Raw genomic sequence first — 22,748 nt, 5'->3', positions numbered from 1 at the left:
TTTTTTTTTTTTTTTTTTTTTTTATGTTTCAAAGTTGTTTTTCTTATTGAATCTAAAGATTTTTTTTTTTCTTCTTTAGTTACTGACTTTTTTATAGATAAGAGATTTCGTTCAGATAAAGAAATGATACCTCAACGACTCTCACCGTCATCGAGATGGGTAACACATTTACCAGAGTTTGCTCGTCGTGCTTTTCAAGTTGATCAGATGGAACTTGACTCGGCTTTATCACAGATGTATTCGCTTTGCTTGAAACCGTCGTTAGTAAGTAAAATGTGTAGGGCGCGAAAGATGACGAAAAATCATTATCACCGAGATGATCCAGCATTTATTGTTCTTCAGGTATTGGCGTTAGCTATTACAGTTATAGCATATGGTCTAGCGCTTAAAGGGGGACCTTTTCAGATATTATATAATGTGCTATATGAAATAGTATTAAACTATTTTATTACTGGCGTGATTTTGACAACAATTACTTGGATATTTGTAAGTCGGTTTTTAATTAATGGTGGGTATACGCATGGAGTAAGTCGTGAAGTAGATTGGCATTACTCGTTTGATATTCATTGTAACGGGTATTTCCCATATTTTATGTGGACTAAGGTAGTTCAATTTTTACTTTTGCCTTTCCTCCTTCAAACTTCCTTTTTTGCGTGTTTGACAAGTAATTCATTGTATATGATAGGTTCCATGTTGTATGGATATGTTGTCTTTCTTGGTTATTTGGAGCTTCCAATGTTAACACAACAACAGAAATTAATGTATCCTGTAGCTGCTATTGTGCTATGTATGCTTCTTATAACCCTTTTTACTAGCTGGAATCTGACTCAATGGACTCTCTCTGATACATGGCGCAGCTAGCAAATTTCGCATTCTGCCCTTACCTGTTCTCATATTATTTCTCTGAATTGACTGCTCGCATCTATAGTGGTAAAGCAGAGCTTTTTTTTTCCCCCGTGATATGCAACAGTTTTTTTTTTTTTTTTCTTCTTTTGAATGAAAGAGAGTGTTTAGAAAAAACCATTCAATGACGATTTTTCTTTTTTCTTTTGATCGAAAGATAATTTTCGCATCATGTTTCTTTGAAAATAGAATTATATATATATATATATATATATATATATATGTTGTACTTGATATAATTTTTCTATATTTATTTTCTTTACTCTTTCCTTTTTTTTTTTCTTTCTATCTCTCCCACCCACACAAACACATATTTTTTCTGCCATAAATGTACACATGCGTCTATAAAAAACAAAGTGGGGTAGGGTTGGAACCTCAGGGTGGGTAAAGGTATATTGGATAATAAAAAAAAAAAGACTGAAAAAAAAATACATACAGTCACAGCGGAGGAAAAAAAAAAGAAAAAAAAAACGTTAAGGGGATAGACATGCTCCGTCGTAGTTTAATACTTCGTCGTTACCCGTTTAATAAACGTGGTCCTCGTGAGCATAAATCATGGAAGCACCACGTCTTAACAGAACCTCCAAAGCCAGTTCAATGGCGTGATCCCAAAGTATGGACAAAAGATTTGAGTACTATGAAATCCTTTGATGCTCCTCAGTGGGATTTGTGGCAAGGTCGTCCACGTTCAGAGGACATGGATGAAGCATTACAACCATTTATGGATATGCCACAATCTCTTAAAGACCGACGATATGATATTCCATGGTGGGCAAATCCTTTTGGGGCATGGTATTTACAAAATATTCTTTCTATTGAATTGTTAAAGCTTCCAAGTAAAAGTAATGCTGAAAAGATAGCAATTTATAGGAATAATAAACATTTATTCTCTGCTGAAGCAAATGTCGAGACAAAACAGGATGAAGTAATTATAAAAAATATTATAAAAGAAAGATGGAGAACACTTGAATTTGGCGATCGTGATGCTGGTTATCCTTGTACCTTTAGTGATTATATTCAGTTTCTTAATGAATGGTTTAAGTCTCTTGATGAAGAAGGAATGCAAAGATTACGAGAACATTTTGATAGAAGAATTCGTCCCCTTTTGGCAGTTATGTCTCCGGTAGATATACTTTGGTTAGAAGCTTTAACACAGAATTCTCCCCATAATAAGGAACAGTTACAACGTAAAATTGCATTTCAAACAAGTCTTGGTACACCTGAGTTTTTTGATATGTCAAAACGTCTTCGCTATGAAATTAATGAAGATTATAAGGTACGAGATGAATTGGGACCTGAACTCTTTGCGTTATGGAGTAAAGCACCAGAGCGATGGCCACCTGAACGTTTATCGAAGATGTATGGATTAGATTTTACACTAGTTCGAAAAATTCTTGTTTGGCATCATTTTAAAGCTTGTTATGATGCTTGTGTAGAACCTGATTGGTCTTTACCTAAACGTCTTTTTGCCTTGGAGTGGATAAGAGATGTTAGAGCACGAAAACATGGTCTTTTTTATGGTAAAATGCGTTTTGCTGAACAAAAAATAACTTTTTACAGTGATAAATTTCTTTTCCGTGATCTTGTTAATCGTCGAGAAGCAAGTTATGCTAATGTTTGGGAAATGGATGATCCTTATCGTTTCTTACAGACTGAACAAGATTTAGAAGATTATTGGGGTGATAACTATGACGTATATCGTCGTATGTTTCCTGAGATGATTGGTAGAACTGGAGAACCTGTTCAACAATATGGTCAAATGCCTCTTTGGACAGGTCCACATCGTCAACATGCCAATAAATCTGAACATAATTGGATGTTTGCTGAAATTGGTGTTAATGTAGGACATGAAGCTTTAAAGAAATTGGAATTAGATCCAACAAATGAGAAACGTCGACGATTCGTTATTAGACAACCTGATGGTTCACTTCGTTCAGCAAAAATGTCAGAAATGCGGGCGTGGTACTGGAAAGAGGAGTGGGCAGATTTTCGTTTTTGGGCTCCCAACATGGAGTGGGGAATTGAGAATACACCTTCACAAGAACAGTATCAGGAACATGTACCAGATACTCCTGATGCTGACTTCCGAAAGCAAAGACGAATTCAATCTCGCCCAGTAAAATGGTTTTACGAGAGTCATTATACTCGTACAGGAAATTTTGCGGGTTTTCAACCCTTACGATTTATGCAACGTCGTACAGAGAGGGAAGTTCGATGGCCTGATGTGATTAATGCAGCGGTACAGATAGAAAAGAGGAAGCCTAATGCATATATCTTTAAGGCTATACCTGAGATATAGTTTGCATATATATATATATTTATATATAGGTATTTGCAAGGTTGGAAAAGAATTATCCTACTTAACAGGAGTTACTGTTTTTTTTTTGTTATCATTTTTTTTTCTTTTTTATGATGTTATTATCCTTCTTTATTCAATATTGGTGCAAGTGTTTCTCTTCTTTTTTTTATTATTTATTTTTTTTTCTTTTTTTTTACTTGGTTATTTGCTGTGTTTTCTTTTTAGTATCAAGTTGTTTCTGTGATTAAGAAGGTTTTTTTTTTTTTTTTAATTTAATTTGCTTTATTGCTTCTCTATCAATACTACTAATACTATACTACTATACTACTATTCATATGAGCGATATTGATAACCCAGAAATAGTTAATGAATCTTCACAGGATGAAGTAAACGTCTTCTCTGTGCCACCGTTCTCATATTACGTACTACCTAGTAGGGGTACAGATAACGAAGAGAGAATTCCTTCTGATGACGCCGATAACTCTGGTAAAAGTCCTCATTTCTCAAAGGAGGATGAAAATGATGAAACATACCAACCACTTAAAGTAATGAAGGCATCACCACCCCAATATCTTGGTCGTCGTCTTGAACAGCAGCGTTACGCTGGTTTTACAAATAAGTCGTATCGTATTCCTTTGTGGGATCAGTCTTGTCTTAAATATATCTTTGGAGATACATTTGAAGGGACTATTGAATTAGAAGAGCTGTTTTCTATTGGAAAAATGATTATTATGATGGCTGTTAACTGTATTACTGTGGCTATCAACGTTTTTCATGACACCAGTTCTAAAAAAAGCCTTTTATGGATTGTGATGACGGCTAAAGTTGTTTTCTGTATTGAGTTTGCAATAGTCTACTTTTTTGTTTTCTTTCTTTTATGTGTAATTGTGGAGGCAGTTGCACGTGATAATGTGGGGACTAGTCTTGCTGTAGATATTGCTGCTCTGACGAACAGAATATCTACTTTTTCTGCTTTACGTTTTATTTCTATGGCATCTCCAGCGTTTGTGATAGAAACTACTCTTCGAATTATTCAAAACTCCTTCACTAAAAGGGATTATCTAAAGTTATTATTATTTTCAGTCGTGTGGTTAGCAACATGCCTTTTTGCAGGAGCTGCTGTCGTGATGAAAGTTACTCAAATTGATTTTACAAGTACTAAAAATATTAATGATTGGAGCCTTACAGAATATATTCAACTTGTTGGTCTTATTATGAACTTGGCTCGAGTAGATGATTCTTACATGACGGAAACTTGTGTTCTTCTTGATGGTGTTAATCGACATTTTTGTCCTCCAGGAAAACCAAGGGATAGATTAGGTCGATCAGAATGTTTATATACCCGTTTTTGTTATTTTTTTGGTATTGCACGTTATGCCAAGTATGAATACTTTGATGTTATTTTTGATTATCATTTTGATTTTGATTCACGACGGAAAAAAATGACGATGCGTGTGAAAATACGAAAAATGCTTAATTATTTGGCTTTTATACTTCGAATGGATAATTCTGTACTACGACGTTTTTTGCAAATGACACGTTCCTCATTACCTTTTTATGAGAAGGGACGTAATGCCTTTATGGTTTCCTTTAGAGAAGATGATATTGTAGGGATGGATATTGCTTTATGGCGTAGTGATCCACTTTCAGAACCAACACAATTATTTGGAAGAAAACGTAGGAATGAATTTAATATTACCTACGAGTGTGAAGACTGTCGCGAGATTTGGGATTCACAAAATCTTGGTCGCATTGATACCCACTCGGCATCAGAGAAAGAGTTTCGTAAGGCTATATTTGCTCCTTGTGTGAACCCTTCATGGTGAAATAGTGAAGTTTTTTTTTTTTGTTGTTTATGTTTTAATTATTTGCTCTTTGACTTCTTGTGCGTTGTTTTAACTGTATATAGTAGAGCAAGTCTCTATAATGGAATCTTGGCACTAATAAAGTAGCGGGTCCTTCCCCCATGCATTATTACTATTATTACTGTTGCTATTGCTTTTACTTTTCTTTTTTTTTTTTTTGCGTAAATTTTCTCTTTTTTTGGCCTCAGACAAAAAAAAAAAAAATGGGTGAGTGTGCTACACGGGGGTTATTTTCTCTATGGTTTTTATTTTTGTTTACATATCTTTATTCTTCCTTTCTATCAATTTATATATATTTTTTCTTTTTTTTTTCTTCATTTCACAAAAAGGAAGGGGGGAAAAATAAAAGAAAAACGGGATTTTCCTTTTGAGTGCGGCGGAGTATCTCTGGGGATTTACGCACACACACTCACACACTTACACACACGATACAAATAGTAGTAATAATAATAAGGTGTGGTAGATGAGATCAGAGGAAGAACGTTTTCCTAAGCACAATGTTGCTGAAAATGAATATGAGTATAACGCCGAGTATAAACAGCATCAAATTGCAGAATGGAGAAGTTTAAATTCAAGAAGATACGGTTACCGTGCTGCTTATCATGAGGCTGTTGATCAAGAGGATGAAGTACCCCCAGAATATCTTCGTAAGATAGTAAAGGACAATGGTGACCTTGCTGGGAAACGCTTTAATACTGAGCGAAAACTCTGTGTTGCTTTGCTAAAATACATTCCTTTGGCGCTTTACAAATTACTTGAAAATATGCCTATGCCATGGGAAGAAGCACGCTATGTAAATGTAGTGTATCATATGGGAGGAGTACTCACACTTGTTGAGGATACACCAACGGTACCAGAGCAATTGTATCTTGCCCAATGGGGATCTATGTGGACAAAGATGCGATCATATAAAGTGGAATTGCAAGAAGAAGGTGGAGCTTTTCGCCGTATGGTACATAAGAGTAATGAGAATGAACCTCCTATTGACTATGGAGATTATATTATGGACCGTGAACCTCCACCGGCGGTACGAGATGATCTTGATGAAGAAGATGCTGCTGCTATTATTGATTGGTTTTATGATCCTTTTCCACGACTTGTACATCCAAATCAAATTCGTGGACCGAGACGACCTAATGGATATTATTTTTCTATTAATGTAGTAGAATGTCTTTTCCGAAGTGCTGCTCCAATTCTTCCCACATTAGATGATCGAAATTATTTTTATTTATGGGATTTAAAATCATTTTATGCAGCTAAGGCTATGCATTTGGCAATTCCACGTGCACCTAAATTTGAGGCTCCTCCTGCGGTAAAAGAAGAAGATGTTGATTGGACAGAATTTAATGATCTTCGTCGTGTAATTCACCGTGATGACCCACGAAAGCCGCGGTTTACTATGCTAACAGAACGTCAAATTGCTTTTCCTTTCTTAAACAGTGATGTTGTGGATGGAGTGACGGTAGCACCTTATCACTATCCTGCAGAGGTTCGTGTGGAAAATGATGATCCTGCTATTCCTTGTTTTTCATGGAATCCTTCTCTTAACCCAATAAAAGCATTACAACGTAATCATTCCGAAGTAACAGTAGAAACACCAGGTGTATTATACACCGCTTCAATTCGAAATTTACAAGAGTCTAAAAATATAGGATTTGGAAAAGAAGAAGAAGAATTACAGTTACCAGAATCTTTTATCCCATTTTTAGAGGAAATTCCATTAGAAGATGTGGATACGAAGCAAGCTATGACTTTGGCTTTTGCACCTCCACCATTTAACAGCTTTGAAGGTGGGATGAAGCGACGCATAGATATTCCGGTAGCAGAACATTGGTCTCAAGATCCTCCAAGTTTGCAAACAAGTGATACACGTGATAAAATACTTAGAAGTTATACACAACTTTTAAAACATCATGTGGCTAAGAATCTTCGTCGAGATCGACTTAAAGTACGAGCGAAAGCGCATGAAGGAGAAAAAGAAGTTTCTGAACCTCTTCGTCGTCTTGATGAACTCAGTAAACTTAAGTTTTTTCAAAAAACAAAGATTGATTGGATGGAAGCTGGTCTTCAAGTTATGAGACAAGGACATAATATGTTAGTGCAATTAATTAGTGTAAAATCTTTACCATATGTTCATATTGATTATAATTTTGAAGCCAAACCTACTAGAACTTTAACAACCAAAGAAATTAAAAAGAGTCGATTAGGTCCTGCATTTCATCTAATTCGTGAACTTTTGGGTTTTATGAAACAACTTGTCGATATGCATGCCATGTATAGATTAGGTAAAACTGATGCTCTTCAATTGGCAGATGCAACGCATTATCTTTTTTCACATTTGGGTCGATTAACAGGTGTTTATCGCTATAAACTGCGAGCAATGAGACAAATTAAACGTACTAGAGATTTAAAACATGTTCTTTACAGTAAATTTAATGTGGGAGAAGTTTTAAGAGGACCAGGATGTGGTTTTTGGGCTCCATCATGGCGTGTTTGGGTGTTTTTTATGCGTGGTATGACTCCTTTATTACAACGTTATCTTGGAAATTTAACAGATCGTGTTCTTCGTGGACGTGAATCTAAAGGAAAGTATGATGGAAAACGTATTACACGTCAACGTGTGGAAACGGATAAGGATGTTAATATAAAAGAAAATTTTAGACGTGAATTAAAAGAAATGCTTCCTGAAAATGTACGAATGGATGTTATTCGTACTATGGATCAACATATGAATGAAGCTTTTAGACATTGGCGTGCTGGTTTACAATGGTCTGTTCCAGGATTAGCAAAACCTTTAATTGATTTAGTTAATAAATACGTTAAACTACGAGCGGAAGAGTATATTCGTGTAGCCCAATATCAACGAAAACGTATTAATGAAGGAGATACTGTAGATAAACAGGCATTTATTAAAAATCTTGGACGACTTACTCGTTTAAAACTTATGGAAGAACAAAAACGTCAACGATCTTACTTGGAAGGAACAGATTCTCATGTTATTTTACCTGAAGAAGCGACTGAAATTTACCGTATGATGGCAAATTGGCTTAGTGATCGTGGATTTAAAAAGATTTCTTTTCCTAAAATTTCTAGACCTGCAGAACTACGAATTTTAGAGCTTGCTTTAAATCGTCTTCGTGATCAACATAATATTGCAAATCGACTTACTCAAGCTCAACGAGAAGAACAAGCACGTATTGAAGAAGCTTTTAATTCTCCTCATGAAACGTTATCAAAAATTGTAGATTGTTTAGCAAGAGTACGTCGTTTTAAAAATGTTGAAGTGGAATATATGGATACTTTTTCAACTCTTTATCCTATCTATAATGTAGTTCCTGCAGAAAAACTAGTGGATTCTTTTCTTGATCAGTATTTATGGTATGAGGCTATGGATCAACAAAGACTTTTTCCTAATTGGGTAAAACCATCTGATATGGAACCTGTACCAGTTCTTGTTTATAAATGGTGTCAAGGTATAAATGATAGTCCTGGAATTTGGGATGTTACAAGAGATGAATCTACTGTCCTTCTTCACGCTGATCTTGAAGATAGTTTTTATGATAATGTAGATTGGAATTTATTTCGTCCTTTATTGGAACTTGTTATGGATAAATCATTAGTAGAGTATATTGTAAGTCGTCATGATGTTGTGGTAGAGTTTAAAGACATGAGTTATCAATGTCGTAAAGGATTATTACGTGGTTTTATGTTTTCTTCCTTTTTAGCACAATATTGGGGACTTGTAACGGATGTTTTACTACTTGGTACACAAAGAAGTCAAGAAATTGCCGGTCCTGCAAGACGACCAAATCCATTTATGAGTTTTATGCGAGATCCTCTCCTTGCGACATCTCACCCTATTCGTGGGTATTGCAGATATAAGAATGAGGTGTATGTATTATTAAAATATAGTAAAGTGGAAGCGGATGATGTAAGACGACGTTACTTGGATGAAACAAAGGATGATCCTGAACGACGTGCTCTTAATGCATCTGTATATGGATTTAAAAATGCTAACCAATGGCCAAGAGATGCACGTATGCGTTTATTTTTAAATGATGTTAATCTTGCACGTGCTGTTTTATGGGAATTTCGTGGACGTCTTCCACCAAGTATTGGTGAAATTAATGAGAGTAATACCTTTGTAAGTGTTTATTCTAAAGATAATCCTAATATGCTATTTGATATGGGAGGTTTCTCGGTACGTATTTTACCAGTTTGTCGTACAGAAGAAGAAGTACTGGAAAATGAATCCATGTGGAGTTTACAAAACAGTACTACTAAAGATGTTACAGCAAGAGCTTTTCTTCAAGTTTCTCCTGAACACGTAAATAATATACGAAATAAATCTAGACGTGCTATTATGATGGTAGGAAGTTCTACTTTTCAAAGTATTGCTGCTAAATGGAATGCTCTTATTACGGAGATTGTACCTTATTACCGAGAGGCTATATTAGGTACAGATACGTTACAACAAGTTCTTGCCCGTGCAGAGCATAGAATGCAATCTAGAGTTATGATGGCTCTAAACTCAAGATCTAAAGCTCGTTTTCCTCCTGCTATGTTTTATGCACCAACAGATTTAGGAGGTCTTGGAATGCTTTCTGTAGGTCACTCTCTTATTCCAGCACGTGATCTTATTTATTCCAAAACCACCAGTACAGGTGTACAATTTTTCTATTCTGGACTCACAAATGCAGATGATATTCCTATTCCTAATATTCTTCAATATTATACTCCATGGGAAACAGAAATTCGAGAAGGTGTTAAAGCATGGACAGAATTTAGTATACGAGATAGAGAAGCTAAAGCCGCTGGAACTCGTCTTTCTATTGATGATATTGAACATATCATAAATAAAGGTATTCCTCGTATTCGTGCTCTTTTTTCACGTCATGCTAAATTATTTCAATTTGATAAGGGATTTCGTTGTCGTATGGAATTTCAACGATACATCGCAGGTAAATATTTAAAAAATTGGTGGTTTCATCCAGAGCACGATGGTAATATTTGCGGTGGAGTATTAGAACGATATCGTGTAGATATGAATATTGCACTTGGTGGTGTTGAGGCTATTCTTGAACATAGTCTTTTTAAAGGAACAGGATTTCCATCATGGGAAGGTATTGAATTTAATCGTTCTGGTGGATTTGAAAACTCTAAAAAAGATAGTAAATTAGCCAAACAACAACGTGCAGGTCTTGCTAATGTTCCTAATAGACGTTTTGCACTTTGGTGGTCCCCAACTATTAATCGAGCAGATGTTCAAGCCGGTTTTGAATCTAAAATTGATACAACTGGTGTATTTATGTGTGGTAAACTTGAAACCATTAAAAAATCACTTATTAAAATTTTTAGTGGTTCATTATGGGAAAAATGTCATGGTGCTGTGGTGAATGATATTGCAAGTAAATTAAAAGATGCAATGGTTGAATTAGATGCCGCTTCTGTCACATTACAACAACAACATCCACAAAAATCTTATACCTATACAAGTTCTGCACCTGATGTTATTATGGTTTCCACATCCCGTTGGCCTGTCACAGCTAAACCAACCGTACTCTCAGATGAAGCTGGAGATGAGTATCGTTCCCATACAACAGGAAAATTTTGGATTGATGTTCAATTACGTTGGGGTAATTATGATAGTCATAATATTGCAGAATATACAAGGAAGAAATTTTATGAATATGGAGCAGCAAAAATGTATCCATTTCCTGCTGGTGTGGTTGTTGGAATTGATTTGGCTTATAATTGTCACTCAGCTTTTGGTTATTGGATTCCACAGTTAAAACCTTTAATGGTGAAACTTATGTCCGCTATTATGCGGCATAATATTGCCCTTAATACTTTACGTGATCGAATGAAGAGAGATCTACAACTTTTTAGTTCAGCACCAACAGAAGCAGGTCTTTCTGTAACCAATATTGCCGAATTGTTTTCAGAAGGTATGCGTACTTGGATTGTAGATGATAGTGCCACTTATGTTACAAGTGAACAACCAACCGCAGAAGGTGGAAGAAAATTTCGTTCAGAGAATGGTGCTGTGCTTATATTTGAACCAACGACAGGTCAGTTAAAACTTAGTGTTGTTCATAAAAGCGTTTTCGCCGGACAAAAACGACGTACAAAACTTGCGAGAGAAAAAGCAGCTGAAGAAATCGCTTCATGGTTGCGAAGTACACCTGTAAGTCAGAGACCTGGTAAAATCATCGTTACACGTAGTCGTTTTAGACAAACACTACATAATATGCTTGTATTGGATTATCCAAATATTATTATTGGACAGAGTGATATTAATCTTGCTATTCCAATGATATTACGACATAGCCGTTTAGCAGATTTACGTATCTCTGCTACAGAAAGCAAAGGTTGGGAATTTTGTTTATATGATGATTGGTTACAACAATTTCAACCTGCTACTTGTTTTAATCTTTTAAACCTTATCCTTCGAGGATATCATGTTAATCTCAGTCGAACTCGGGAAACTCTAGTACCAGATCTTCATGTTGAAGTCCATCACTCACATTTTTGGCCAACTTATGCCCGTATGGAATGGGAACGTGTTTCAGTGCGATTACAAGAAATGATTATTGCAGATGCTGCAAGACGTATGAATGTCAGTCCAAATCAGTTTACCGAAATGGAAAAGAAAGATATTCTTCTTGGAAAAAAAATGACAACGGTTGAAATTCAAGAAGAAGAAATAAAAGAATTAGAAGAGATGAGACGGACTAAGTTAATACAAGAACAAGTAATAAATGTAACTAATAAATCTGGTGAAACTATAAAGAAGAAAGTAAAAGCAGCTTTTGATTTTGGAAACTCTACAACTGCAAGTAATTGGCGAACTCGTTCCTTAGCTGATGCGGCCGCATTTGATGAATCTACTCCTTTAGAAATTGATGTAACAGGTGCCGTAGCAAGTAGTGATCAACTTGTTATCCCTACAGAACTTCTTAAATTGTTAATTCCATGCTGTGATGTACAAGCTCAGTGTTGTGCCTATCTCTTTGGACAGGCTTTACCAGATTCTCCTAATGTAAAGGAAGTACTGTGTATTATGTTTCCTCCACAAAAAGGTTCCGCTGTGGAGTGTACCACACCTGTACAGATCCCTCATCAACATCCTGCTCTTGTTGAAAATCATCTTGTCCTTCTTGGTGTACTTCGATGCAGTGGTGGAGAGCCTATCATTCACACAAGAGACTTGGCATTACATGGAAGACTTCTGGCGGCAAATGAGGGTTTACAAACCGAAGGTCTTGTCACTGCCGTATTGGGAATTTCCCAAGACGGACTTAACATGCGTTGTTTTACAACTACAAGGGAAGGTATATCTTGGGCCCTAGAGAATTACACAAAAGCATTAGAGAAGGAATCAGTAGAAGTTGACACAACACACGTTACACCTTGTCGTGCTACACTTTCTTCAGAATTACAGGGATTCTTTCTTGTTCCCAGCAGTGGTGGTTGGAACTACGCCTTTAAGGGGGCTGTTTGGCGTGAATCTACGGAGTTTGACGTTTGTGTTGGACTCCCTTATTTGTTTTTTGCCTCACAGCACCGACCAGATCATTTCTTAAATTTTGTTCGACTTTCAGAAGAAGATACCACCATCGATATCGCCGATATTGATGATGCTATGGCATAAACTGATATTACTGCCATTACAGAAAAAAAGAAAAAAAAAAGTGACTGCATTTTAATCATTTTTATTTTTCCGATTATAATAAGAAGCGATATGTAATCTGGAAACACAGGTATATATCTATATCTATATTTGATAATAACGACATTTTTTTTTATATCTTTTTTTTTTTTTTTATAACATTTGTTGTGGCTTTATGTACAGTCTCATTAAATGATATATTTATTCAAGTTTACAATATTCTATTCTTTGCCTTCATTATTACCTTGTTCGTTTTATTTTTTATTTTTATTTGTTTTGTTCCTTCTACACATATTAGTGCAAAAGGTTTTTTTCTGGCGTTCTACAGAGTTGGCTTCGTATAACAAGAGGAAATAATATTTTCACACCCATGTCTGAGGCATATACTTTTGTGAAACCAGACAGCTCAAAATGGAAACTGTCAGATCTTGAGATGGGTGACACGTTAGGGACAGGTTCCTTTGGTCGTGTTCGCATCGCGAAACTGAAAGGAACAAATGATTACTACGCAGTAAAGTGTCTAAAGAAGCGAGAGGTTCTAAAGATGAGGCAGGTACAACATATCAATCAAGAAAAACAGATTCTTATGGAGCTGTCACATCCTTTCATTGTGAACATGCTCTGTTCATTTCAGGATGAACGACGTGTTTACCTTGTGCTTGAATTTGTGATAGGTGGGGAGATGTTCACACACCTTCGTTCTGCCGGACGTTTCCCAAATGATGTGGCAAAATTTTACCACGCGGAACTTGTGCTTGCCTTTGAATATTTACACTCTAAAGATATTATATACCGTGACCTGAAGCCGGAGAACCTGCTGTTGGATGGAAAGGGCCATGTGAAGGTGACGGACTTTGGATTTGCAAAGAAGGTGCCTGAGCGCACTTTCACACTCTGCGGCACACCCGAATATCTTGCGCCGGAGGTGATCCAGAGTAAGGGACACGGCAAGGCTGTGGACTGGTGGACAATGGGCATTCTGCTGTATGAATTTATCGCCGGGTATCCGCCATTCTACGACGACACTCCGTTCCGAACATACGAGAAGATTCTCTCGGGACGCTTCAAGTTTCCAAATTGGTTTGATGCCCGTGCACGTGATCTTGTTAAGGGATTACTGCAAACGGACCACACAAAGCGATTGGGCACGCTAAAGGGCGGCGTAGCGGATGTGAAGAACCATCCCTACTTTCATGGGGCAAACTGGGAAAAGCTCTATGCACGTCATTATCCCGCACCTATCCCTGTTAAGGCGAAGAATCCCGGCGACACAAGTAACTTTGAGCGATACCCTGAGAGCCAGGAAGATCGGGCACCTCCATTAACTGCAGCACAGCAGGCTGAATTCCGTGGATTTTAGTATTCCTGGATATGTGTTTTTTTTTTTTTTCTTGAGTTTTTGATCTTGTTATACAATGCCACGAAAATGGTATTGTGGGGAAGTTATGATGATGGGAGGATTGTTATGATTTCTTAAAGTACAGTATATTGATGTTTGAGTGAGTTTTCATTTTTTGTTTAGAATGTGTGATACCTATTTATGGTTTTTTTTTTCTTCTTGTTTCCGTCGTGGTAGGTGAGGTCGAAACTTGCTTTCCTTTTTTTTCCTTTGCTTTTTTTATGTTCTGTATGCTTATGACTACTTCATCACACGTACAACATGTTCAGTTCCCTGGAAAAAATGGGAAAGAAAAAAAAAAAAGGGGGTAGAAGAGATTATTGGCTTTTTTTTTTTTTCTGAGTCTTTGCTCATTTATTTGCCTTAAAGTTGGTTTTCTTTTCTCTGCATTATGTGTTTGTGTACCTTTTTTTTTTTTTTTTTGAAAGCCTTTTGGTAAAAAAAAAAATCCGGGTGAATTGTTTTCAAATGTTGTATGAAAGAGAATATGTGGTATTGTGTGTGTGTGTGTGTCTTGGTAATAATGAGAACGATTGAGGGATGTTTTTTTGGTTGCATGTAAATAGGACCAAGAGTTTTTGTGTTCCTGAAGGAAAGAAGAAGATACTTGTGTGCGAACAGATTGCGTGAAGAGCATATCTAAATATCTGAAAATGAATCAAATGTTTGATTTTTTTGTATCCTTCTTTATTTCCTTATTTCCCGCAAACTATGTACACGTTTTATTCCTCCTTGGAATTTCTCTTGGTGCAGCTCTTTGTCGCCACGAAAGAAAGAAATGAAAGTGAGAGGTGCGCGAAAAAAAAAAATAATAATAAAAGAATCCCGTGAAAAGACGTAAGAAATTATATTTGAAACTTTTACTACTTCAAAAAAGGGTGTTTTGATGTCTTTTCTGTTTTTTTTTTTTTTTTTTTTTTTTTTTTTTTTTTTTTTTCGCGGTGCGACTGTCTACATTGTGAGCCTTTCTATGTGTTAGTGAAAATGGATGTACGCTTCCTGGAAGTCACTCTGTATGTCATTCCATGTTTATTGTATTCGCTGATTTTCTCTTCTAACTATTATTATAGTGAAGTCGTTTGGGTTACCATGTGCTTGTGTGGAGTTGTATGCCTGAATATGTTTATGTTGATGTATATATATATATATATTTTTTTTTTTTTTTTTTTTTTTTTTTTTTTTTTTTTTTTTTTTCTTTTCTTTTCTTTTCATTTTGCTATTGACCTAAGAAGGTGTATTTAGGTTTACTTTTAACAGAAGGTGTGTTGTTTGGGGCACGAGAAAAAAAATATATATTTTTTGTTTTTTTTTTTTGTTTTTTCTGTTTTGCCCCTTTCCCTCATTATCCAGGTGAACATTTCTCTTGTGTTCTCTCCTGTTACTTACAGTAAGTTTTTTTTTTTTTTTTGGAGGGCTTTATGCTAAATGAATGCACCACGGCGGGGCCGTTCGCGTAGTCCTGATAATAGTGCTGAGGGTCCATTGCTTCGGAGGCGAATTTCCCGTGTGAGTGTGCCGTTTGAGGACTCTGCTGATGCTAGTGAACGCCGTGGTGGTCTCACACAAGAAGAGTGGACACAACTATACGAGCGTGTACTTCCAAATCCCATCAGTAAGAATGAATTTCAACGTGTAATGCTGGAAGGGAAATTACATGATCATTTTCTTGCAAAGGATTTACATAAATTAGTGATGGAACTACGTGCTATTTTAGAAAGTCATGGTGAATTGAGAATGGCTGATAAATTGGCGGTAAAGGGGCGTAAACAAGATTTGGCAGAGGCAGTAGCTACATCACTGAGGTTATTAGAGTTGAAGCGAAGACATCCTCTTTCAGAAGATATCTTGGCAACAGGAGGGATGGAACGAGTTCAATCCCCACGAGTCATGCTTGCTGCAAACCCAGAACGAATCACTGTAAGACCATCAACATCGCAAACATTAAAATTCTGTTATCCTACAACTAGTTATGGACTTTTGGGAGTATCACAAACACAAGGGCATCGTTTTGGAACACAATTAACTTTTAATGACTCAATACGTACTTCAGTAGATGAAAATATTAATGGATCATCTTCGTTTTTGACATCTGTAACGAAGGATGAAATTTCATTAATGAATGAATCAAGTTCTCCGTTTACTCGCGTACTAAACGTGGTAAGTAGGTTTCAACTTCGATTTGGTAGTATTCCCATAATGTTTGAAATTCCTGTGCAGTACGTGGATTCTGTGGTTTCTAGGCGACTTCGAGTACAACTAGCACCTTTTCGTAATCCAGCAATACCAACACGTTGGCCTACAGCAAAGGATATTGCAGTTTATGTGAACGATCAGTGTGTCACGACACCTTGGAAACGTTCTTGGCCAGAACGTCGTGTAGAGGTCGCGAAAACTTTCCTTCCTTTGGATGTAACACAATTTCTTAATCGAAATAGCACTACTCAGAGAATGCAGATAAATGTATTTTCAAGAGAATTTTTTAGTCAAGTGGCACTTATGATTGTTCAACCAGTATCTGTAGATGAGGTGATAAATAATCTCGTAAAACCGCTTAGTGGTCTACAAGATTCACGTGATGCTGCAATTTATGAATTGTACCGAACGGCAGTTGAAGATGAAGATGGTCTTATGGGTGAGGTAGAAATAGATGATCCTGTTATTACTAGTAAATGTCCTATTTTACAAACACGGATGAATATCCCTATTCGTGGAATCTCCTGTAAACACCTTCAATGCTTTGATTGCCAGTCTTTCTTGCTTAGCTGTCATAAAGGTTCTTACTGGAACTGCCCTTTATGTGATGCAGAACTTCGTCCGCGGGATGTAGTGGTAGATACTGTGTTATGGCGTTATTTGCAAGAGACAGGAAATAATTGTCCCCTTCACTTACGATTAATGAGTACACGTACAGTGGAAAACACTAAAAGTGACGGAGGTGACGTTATTAAAACAAAAGAAGGAAGTAAGTCAGTGACGTTCTCATTCCGCTGGGTACCTAACCGTCACACGGGTGGTGCTAATGATGTTCTTGTGGAAGACGATAGTGACGAGAGTAAGGAGGAGGAAAATAACTTTCAACCCTGTTTTCAGGAAGTATTGAAAGGACAAAATTTAGGCGAAAAGGAGCCTGAAACGGCTGCTGGGAACGTAATGCATGATGTTCAATTGGGGACTGCTGATTGTCCAATTGAGCTTTGAAGAATGAGAAGAAGAAGAGGAAGAAGTTCAATAATGGTATTTTATTGCAACATCACCTGAGGAAAACTGAAGGGATGACTTTCTCTTGGTTTTCTTTTTTCCTTCTCACTATCTCGTTTGCTTTCTTTTTCTCTGTTTTTTTTTTTTTTTCTCTTCCCTTTAAAAAAAAATATATATATATATTAATAGATTTTCTTATTGTTTTTCACTGTCAAAATGATTTTCAGGTTTTTCTTCTTTCCTCTTGTTTTATTTCGTTTTTTTTTTTTCAAGCTCACTCGTATTCTCTACAGTATCAACACAAGTAGCACAGCAAAGGTTTTTTTTTTCTTCTTTTTATTGCCTTTTTTTTTTTTTATTACTTTTTCTTCTTATAGCGTCATAGAGGCGTTGGTTTTCCTTTTTCTGACCCGCTTTCCAATTAGGTTATTTTATTTTTAATTTCCCCAAGTGAAATAGGGCGACTTTGAGTGTCACTATTGACGAAGACCCAGGTTCATTTCTTTGTACTCCTCTTGAACCGTACAAGCAGGTGAGGTTTTTTCTCCTTTGTTTTTCCATTGTTTATTGTTTTTCTTTTTCTACTTCCCCCACCTTCTGAAATACCCGTAAATTCCCCAGGGAGGAATACTAAAGGGGCATATAATCTATCAAGAGAACGTGAAAGGAGTGGCGGTTCAACAGACGATGAGCAACAAGATCCGCTACACACGCTCTCAGCTACTTTCGCTGGCGCCCAAAGTGCAGGACTACACCCTCACGGCGGGGATGCTGCAGAAGTTCAAAATCATCGAGACGGAGCCGCTCGCGGAGGTGGCGCCGGTTGACCCCCCGCGCGGGGAACCCGCCGGCCGGAAGGCGACAGCGGCGGCGGCTGAGAGCAGCGGCGGGAAGAGCGGCAACGACGGGAGGGGCGGACGGCGAGGCGGAGGCGGCGGTGGTGGCGGTGGCGGTAGTGGAGGGAACGACCGCTTCGCCCCACCGGCCCGCGGGTGGCGTGGCAACAAGGATCAGGAGGCCTTTGAGGAGGGGTATAAATACGAGCTGGAGCGCAATGCTATGAAGAAACAGGCGTTACAGGAAACTATGGCGAAGGAACAGGAGAAAAGTGAAGCTTTAGCAAGGGAAGAGGCTAAAGAGGAGGCTAAAGAACAGTTGGCACAGACTGCTGCAAGGGAGGAAAGTAAAGCAAATGATGATGAGGAAATAGAACGTTTGATGACAAGCATTGCGATGTGTGATGATGGTACAACAAAGGTTACAAAATCCCGATTTTTTTCTGGAGGAGACTCAGGTAGTAAAGGTTCTACGGTATTCCCTACGAGCAGCTCCCCTTCAGCGTTTGATGATATTTCTTTATTACCAACGGCAAAACTGGGGTCAACACCTTCTCCATCTTCAAAGGATCAATGGTCTTTTGCTTCGATGATGCCAACAACTGGTAATGTGGTGTGGAACAATATGGATGTTCAACGTACCTCGGGAATTACAGGGGCGTCTACGGTAACATCAACAACGGCGGGAATGGCAACAGCAACAACGACAACAACGACGGCACCCGGTACAGGTAATATCAGTGCACCAAACGTGGTTGTAGGTTCTTTACAACAACCCGTACATTCTGGTATGGCAGCTCCTTCGACTGCTCAAATGAAAACTGCAACCCCTTTAACAGCTATCCCTACAACATCCTCCCCACCAGCTTCTCAGTCCTCTAAACCATCATCAGGAACTCAACCAAGGGCGTGGAATGCACAAGAGTTAGAGCAAATGCTTTTAAGCGGTCAAAAAATAAATAAACAACCCGCTCAGGAAACAACAAAAGGAAAACCCATTGATGCTGCAGCATTGGAATCGCAACTTTTTCTACAAGTAAAACAGAACATGACACGATCACAACCACAATCACAATCACAGCCATCGGTACCACAAACGCAGGTACAACAACAACAGCAGCAACAGCAGCAGCAGCAGCAGCAACAACAACAGGTCCCACCTCATGGGCTAGTTTCAGGGACATCAGCAATTGGTGGTCCTGCATCAGTTACTGGAACTCCTCCAATGCTTCCAGTTTCTGGGCAACGTACACCGCCACAGGTTACATCAGCCCCTCCTCAACACATTCCACAACAACAAGCAATACCTATTCCATGGGGAGTGACTATGCAAAAAGTGCCTCCTCAACAGTTACAGCAAAAGATTATGCAGCCACAACCACAACATCGCCATCCTGGAATGCCTCACCCAATGCCAATTATTATGAGCAGTGCTCAAGGGACACCTTACTATGCTCAACAAACTATGCATGGTCACTACGTTGCTGGTTTTATGCCTGGTCAAGGACAACAACCGATGATGTTGTACCGTTCTGCAGATGGAACAACTCAGTACGCCATGGGGGCCACCGGATTCCCTCCTAACGCACAAATACTCTTCTCGCAGCAACAACAACAGCAGCAACAGCAGCAACAACAACAGCAACAACAACAACAAAGACGTTAGGAGCTTGGTTTGATCTTTTCTGAATATAAAAACAAAAAAAAACGAAATAGAACGAATCGAAAAACAAAAAAAAAAAAAGAAACACTTCAATTAGACGATCTGCGATAATTTCAGGACCACGTAAGGTCCTTTTTTTTCTTTTTGTACACCACCTGCTTTGTGGAAATTTGTGTCACTTGCAAGTTGACGAAACCGGCACTCCAACTCATGAAAACAAAAAAGAAGACAAACAATCAAGCCTTTGGAGGGAAACAAAGGAGAAAGGATAATCACAGGCAGATAAAGTGAAATATTAAAAAAGAAAAGGTGAGTTTGGGGAACTCTAGGGAAACCGATATTTGGTACTTAAGGGTGATATGTCTTCTTTTCTTCTTTTTGTTTACCTTCATTGCGTTTAAACAGCAGTGATACCAGAATGGAGTATGGAAAAAAGAGGACCTCCTTTGCATGTGGTGATGAAAGACAGGAATGCCACTTGTTTTTTTTTTTTTTTTTTTTGTTTTCCCCTCGCGAGTGTTCTCGCATTGAGTCAAGAGAGAAGGTATGGACAGAGTCTAACGTGGGTGTTTGTTCATCTTTTTTTTTCTTTTAGTGTATCTACACATGTATGTATTGGTAGTGGCGATGATTTTATGGGGTTGATTGTAGGAAAAGCGGGGCAACCACTTTTTAAGACGAAAAATGGTGACGGTAGTGACAATAATATCATTTTTGGGTATACTAGCACTTTATTGCTACAGATTTTAAGATACTAAGAGTGATATTTCTTTGTTATTTCTACAACCATGTGCGCAATTCGTCTACAACTTCCCTTTCAAATTATCTCCTTGCGCTTCCAAGATTCTTCTTTTATACATATACATAGTATATATATATATATATATATATATATTATGTATGTATATATTCAGACTACCCGTTTTTTTTTTTTTTCAATTTCTTTTTTTTTTTGTTGTTTCCTCATGCATATTTGGCCTTTGAAGTCATTCTTTGCTTCGGGCAAGTGGGGGGTAATTGTGTTCACATATACATATTTGAGCCACGTGTATATAAGCACGTGTACAGAGGAAGAGAGAAACAGGTGTCACCTTAAATAGGTTTGATTTTGAAGGAAGAAGAAAAAGGAAAACGACCCATCTCAAAAAACAAAAAAAAACAAAAAAAAAACAAAAAAAAAAAAACGCAAAAAAAACAGAAAACGAAAAGAAAGAGAAGAAGAAAAAGCTGAAAAAAAAAAAAAAAAGAAAAGAGATAGAGGAAATTCAAAATATAGTAACTGCCCATTGTCATGTCTTTTTTTTTTTTAATTGACATCTGTGGGTAACTGTGATTCTGTTTTCTCGATTATTCACTAAGCACTCACTCTAACTGAGTGAATTTTGCCCTATATGAGTAGAGAGTAGGTGAGAGAAAAGCATTCATATGGAGGTTTGCTACACCTTTTTTTTTTATCCCCTTCCCCTCATCCAACTTCTCTTTTTTGTTCCCTCTTCAATTTTGCACTTCATCTATTCATATATATGTTTTTTTTTTTATTATTTATTTCTTATTATTCTTGATTTTAAGGATGGATATTGCTGGAAGCGGAAAAAGAAAGGATATAATATGGATATCCTGCATGCTGCAGTTGCGGGTGTGGTGGCCCGTTTATTGTGTCACCCCCTTGACACAATGAAAACAGTAGTGTTTACAGGATTCTCTGGCGATTCTCATCTGTCCAATGTGAATTTAAAACAACCAGTTACTTCCAACTTTTCATATTTTGTACGCTCTATTTGGTGTCGTGAAGGTGTGGCCGGTTTTTACCGTGGAGTTGGTGTGGCCACGTTGGGTTCAGCCCCCGGTGTAGCTCTCTACTTGACAACATACAAATGGACCAGCAGTTTTATTCAGAAACAGCGCGAAGCCAATAACTCTATTATTTTAAATGCCCTACCTTTGTGGTCTTTTCACTTTTTCCTCGGACTCCTTGCGGAGGCGGTGAGTTGTGTCTTTTGGGTTCCTGTTGATGTGGCGAAGGAGCGTTTGCAGTCACAACCTCCATCGCAACCAGGAAGATACCGTGGAAGCTATGATGCCCTGCGGACCATAGCGAAGTATGAAGGTCTATGTGGGTTATATAAGGGTTACTGGTCGACTCTGGCCTCTTTTGGACCGTACTCCGCAGTATACTTTGTTTTTTATGAATTTTTTAATGGTATTTTTTCTGAACGTTTATTATTTGGTCCTTTTACCTCTGCGCTCTGTGCAGGAGGTCTGGGCAATATAGCTGCATCTATAATAACAAATCCACTGGAATTCATAAAGACACGCCTACAAGTACAGCAGACGGTGCTATCAGTGAATGGAACTCCTACAACAGTAAATGGGTTTAACTACCACTATAAAGGGATTATAGATGGACTCTCTGCTGTTGCACGAGAGGAAGGTCCCCGTGCACTTTGGCGTGGCGTAGGAAATAGGATAGCGTACGCAGCTCCTAACGCGGCTTTGACAATGGCCTTTTACAACTACCTTCAATCAAGATAGGAGAAATATATATATGTATCTATGCGGTGTTTCGTATATTTGGTACTTTTTTTTTTCTGACAAGATAAGCCGTAGTGCCTTTCGTCAGATTTTTTTTTTTTTTTGTTTTCTCTTGTTGGTATGTGGTTGCTGGTTTTGGTAGTGATGAATTGGGGACTTGTTTATTTCTTCTCTTTTTTCCCTCCTTATACTGCATGAGGTATCTAAAAATTCGTTGAATTGCTTTTCTTTTGGATCACGTGAGCTTTTTTTTTTTTTTTTTTTTTTTTTTTTTTTTACAAACATTTAGCCATTGCTTCTTCCCCCCGAGGTGCATATTGAGGGGATTGGGCATAATGTGCTACTAAAGAGAGAGATATCTAGTCCTCTGTTTTTTTTTTT

At 37.6% G+C, this 22,748-nt stretch overlaps 8 protein-coding genes across 8 annotated transcripts; all 8 read left to right on the top strand.

Moving 5' to 3' along the window:
• Nucleotides 1-123: 123 nt before the first annotated feature.
• On the top strand, nt 124-861 carry TM35_000042830 (unc-50 related protein; the record flags this gene model as incomplete). Its single annotated transcript, XM_029022477.1, has 1 exon — nt 124-861. The coding sequence occupies one exon, from the start codon at nt 124-126 to the stop codon at nt 859-861; it is 738 nt and encodes a 245-aa protein (XP_028886135.1).
• A 529-nt stretch (nt 862-1,390) lies between these two features.
• On the top strand, nt 1,391-3,202 carry TM35_000042820 (uncharacterized protein; the record flags this gene model as incomplete). Its single annotated transcript, XM_029022476.1, has 1 exon — nt 1,391-3,202. One exon carries the CDS (start codon nt 1,391-1,393, stop codon nt 3,200-3,202), a length of 1,812 nt encoding a protein of 603 aa, XP_028886134.1.
• A 335-nt stretch (nt 3,203-3,537) lies between these two features.
• Nucleotides 3,538-5,028, top strand: TM35_000042810 (uncharacterized protein; the record flags this gene model as incomplete). Its single annotated transcript, XM_029022475.1, has 1 exon — nt 3,538-5,028. The coding sequence occupies one exon, from the start codon at nt 3,538-3,540 to the stop codon at nt 5,026-5,028; it is 1,491 nt and encodes a 496-aa protein (XP_028886133.1).
• A 502-nt stretch (nt 5,029-5,530) lies between these two features.
• TM35_000042800 (PRP8 protein) lies at nt 5,531-12,721 on the top strand (the record flags this gene model as incomplete). Its single annotated transcript, XM_029022474.1, has 1 exon — nt 5,531-12,721. The coding sequence occupies one exon, from the start codon at nt 5,531-5,533 to the stop codon at nt 12,719-12,721; it is 7,191 nt and encodes a 2,396-aa protein (XP_028886132.1).
• Nucleotides 12,722-13,109: 388 nt separating this feature from the next.
• On the top strand, nt 13,110-14,099 carry TM35_000042790 (putative protein kinase A catalytic subunit; the record flags this gene model as incomplete). Its single annotated transcript, XM_029022473.1, has 1 exon — nt 13,110-14,099. One exon carries the CDS (start codon nt 13,110-13,112, stop codon nt 14,097-14,099), a length of 990 nt encoding a protein of 329 aa, XP_028886131.1.
• Nucleotides 14,100-15,563: 1,464 nt separating this feature from the next.
• Nucleotides 15,564-17,336, top strand: TM35_000042780 (zinc finger protein, predicted; the record flags this gene model as incomplete). Its single annotated transcript, XM_029022472.1, has 1 exon — nt 15,564-17,336. The coding sequence occupies one exon, from the start codon at nt 15,564-15,566 to the stop codon at nt 17,334-17,336; it is 1,773 nt and encodes a 590-aa protein (XP_028886130.1).
• A 687-nt stretch (nt 17,337-18,023) lies between these two features.
• TM35_000042770 (uncharacterized protein) lies at nt 18,024-19,838 on the top strand (the record flags this gene model as incomplete). The annotated part of the gene is made up of 1 exon (XM_029022471.1): nt 18,024-19,838. The coding sequence occupies one exon, from the start codon at nt 18,024-18,026 to the stop codon at nt 19,836-19,838; it is 1,815 nt and encodes a 604-aa protein (XP_028886129.1).
• Nucleotides 19,839-21,443: 1,605 nt separating this feature from the next.
• Nucleotides 21,444-22,367, top strand: TM35_000042760 (putative mitochondrial carrier protein; the record flags this gene model as incomplete). Its single annotated transcript, XM_029022470.1, has 1 exon — nt 21,444-22,367. One exon carries the CDS (start codon nt 21,444-21,446, stop codon nt 22,365-22,367), a length of 924 nt encoding a protein of 307 aa, XP_028886128.1.
• Nucleotides 22,368-22,748: the final 381 nt, after the last annotated feature.

The sequence above is a fragment of the Trypanosoma theileri genome, assembly GCF_002087225.1.
Source record: "Trypanosoma theileri isolate Edinburgh chromosome Unknown TM35_Tth_4_V1, whole genome shotgun sequence".
NCBI classification, from domain to species: Eukaryota; Euglenozoa; class Kinetoplastea; order Trypanosomatida; family Trypanosomatidae; genus Trypanosoma; species Trypanosoma theileri.
The sequence above is the reverse complement of the archived record's forward strand: the minus strand, read 5'-3'. Positions and strand labels throughout refer to the sequence as shown.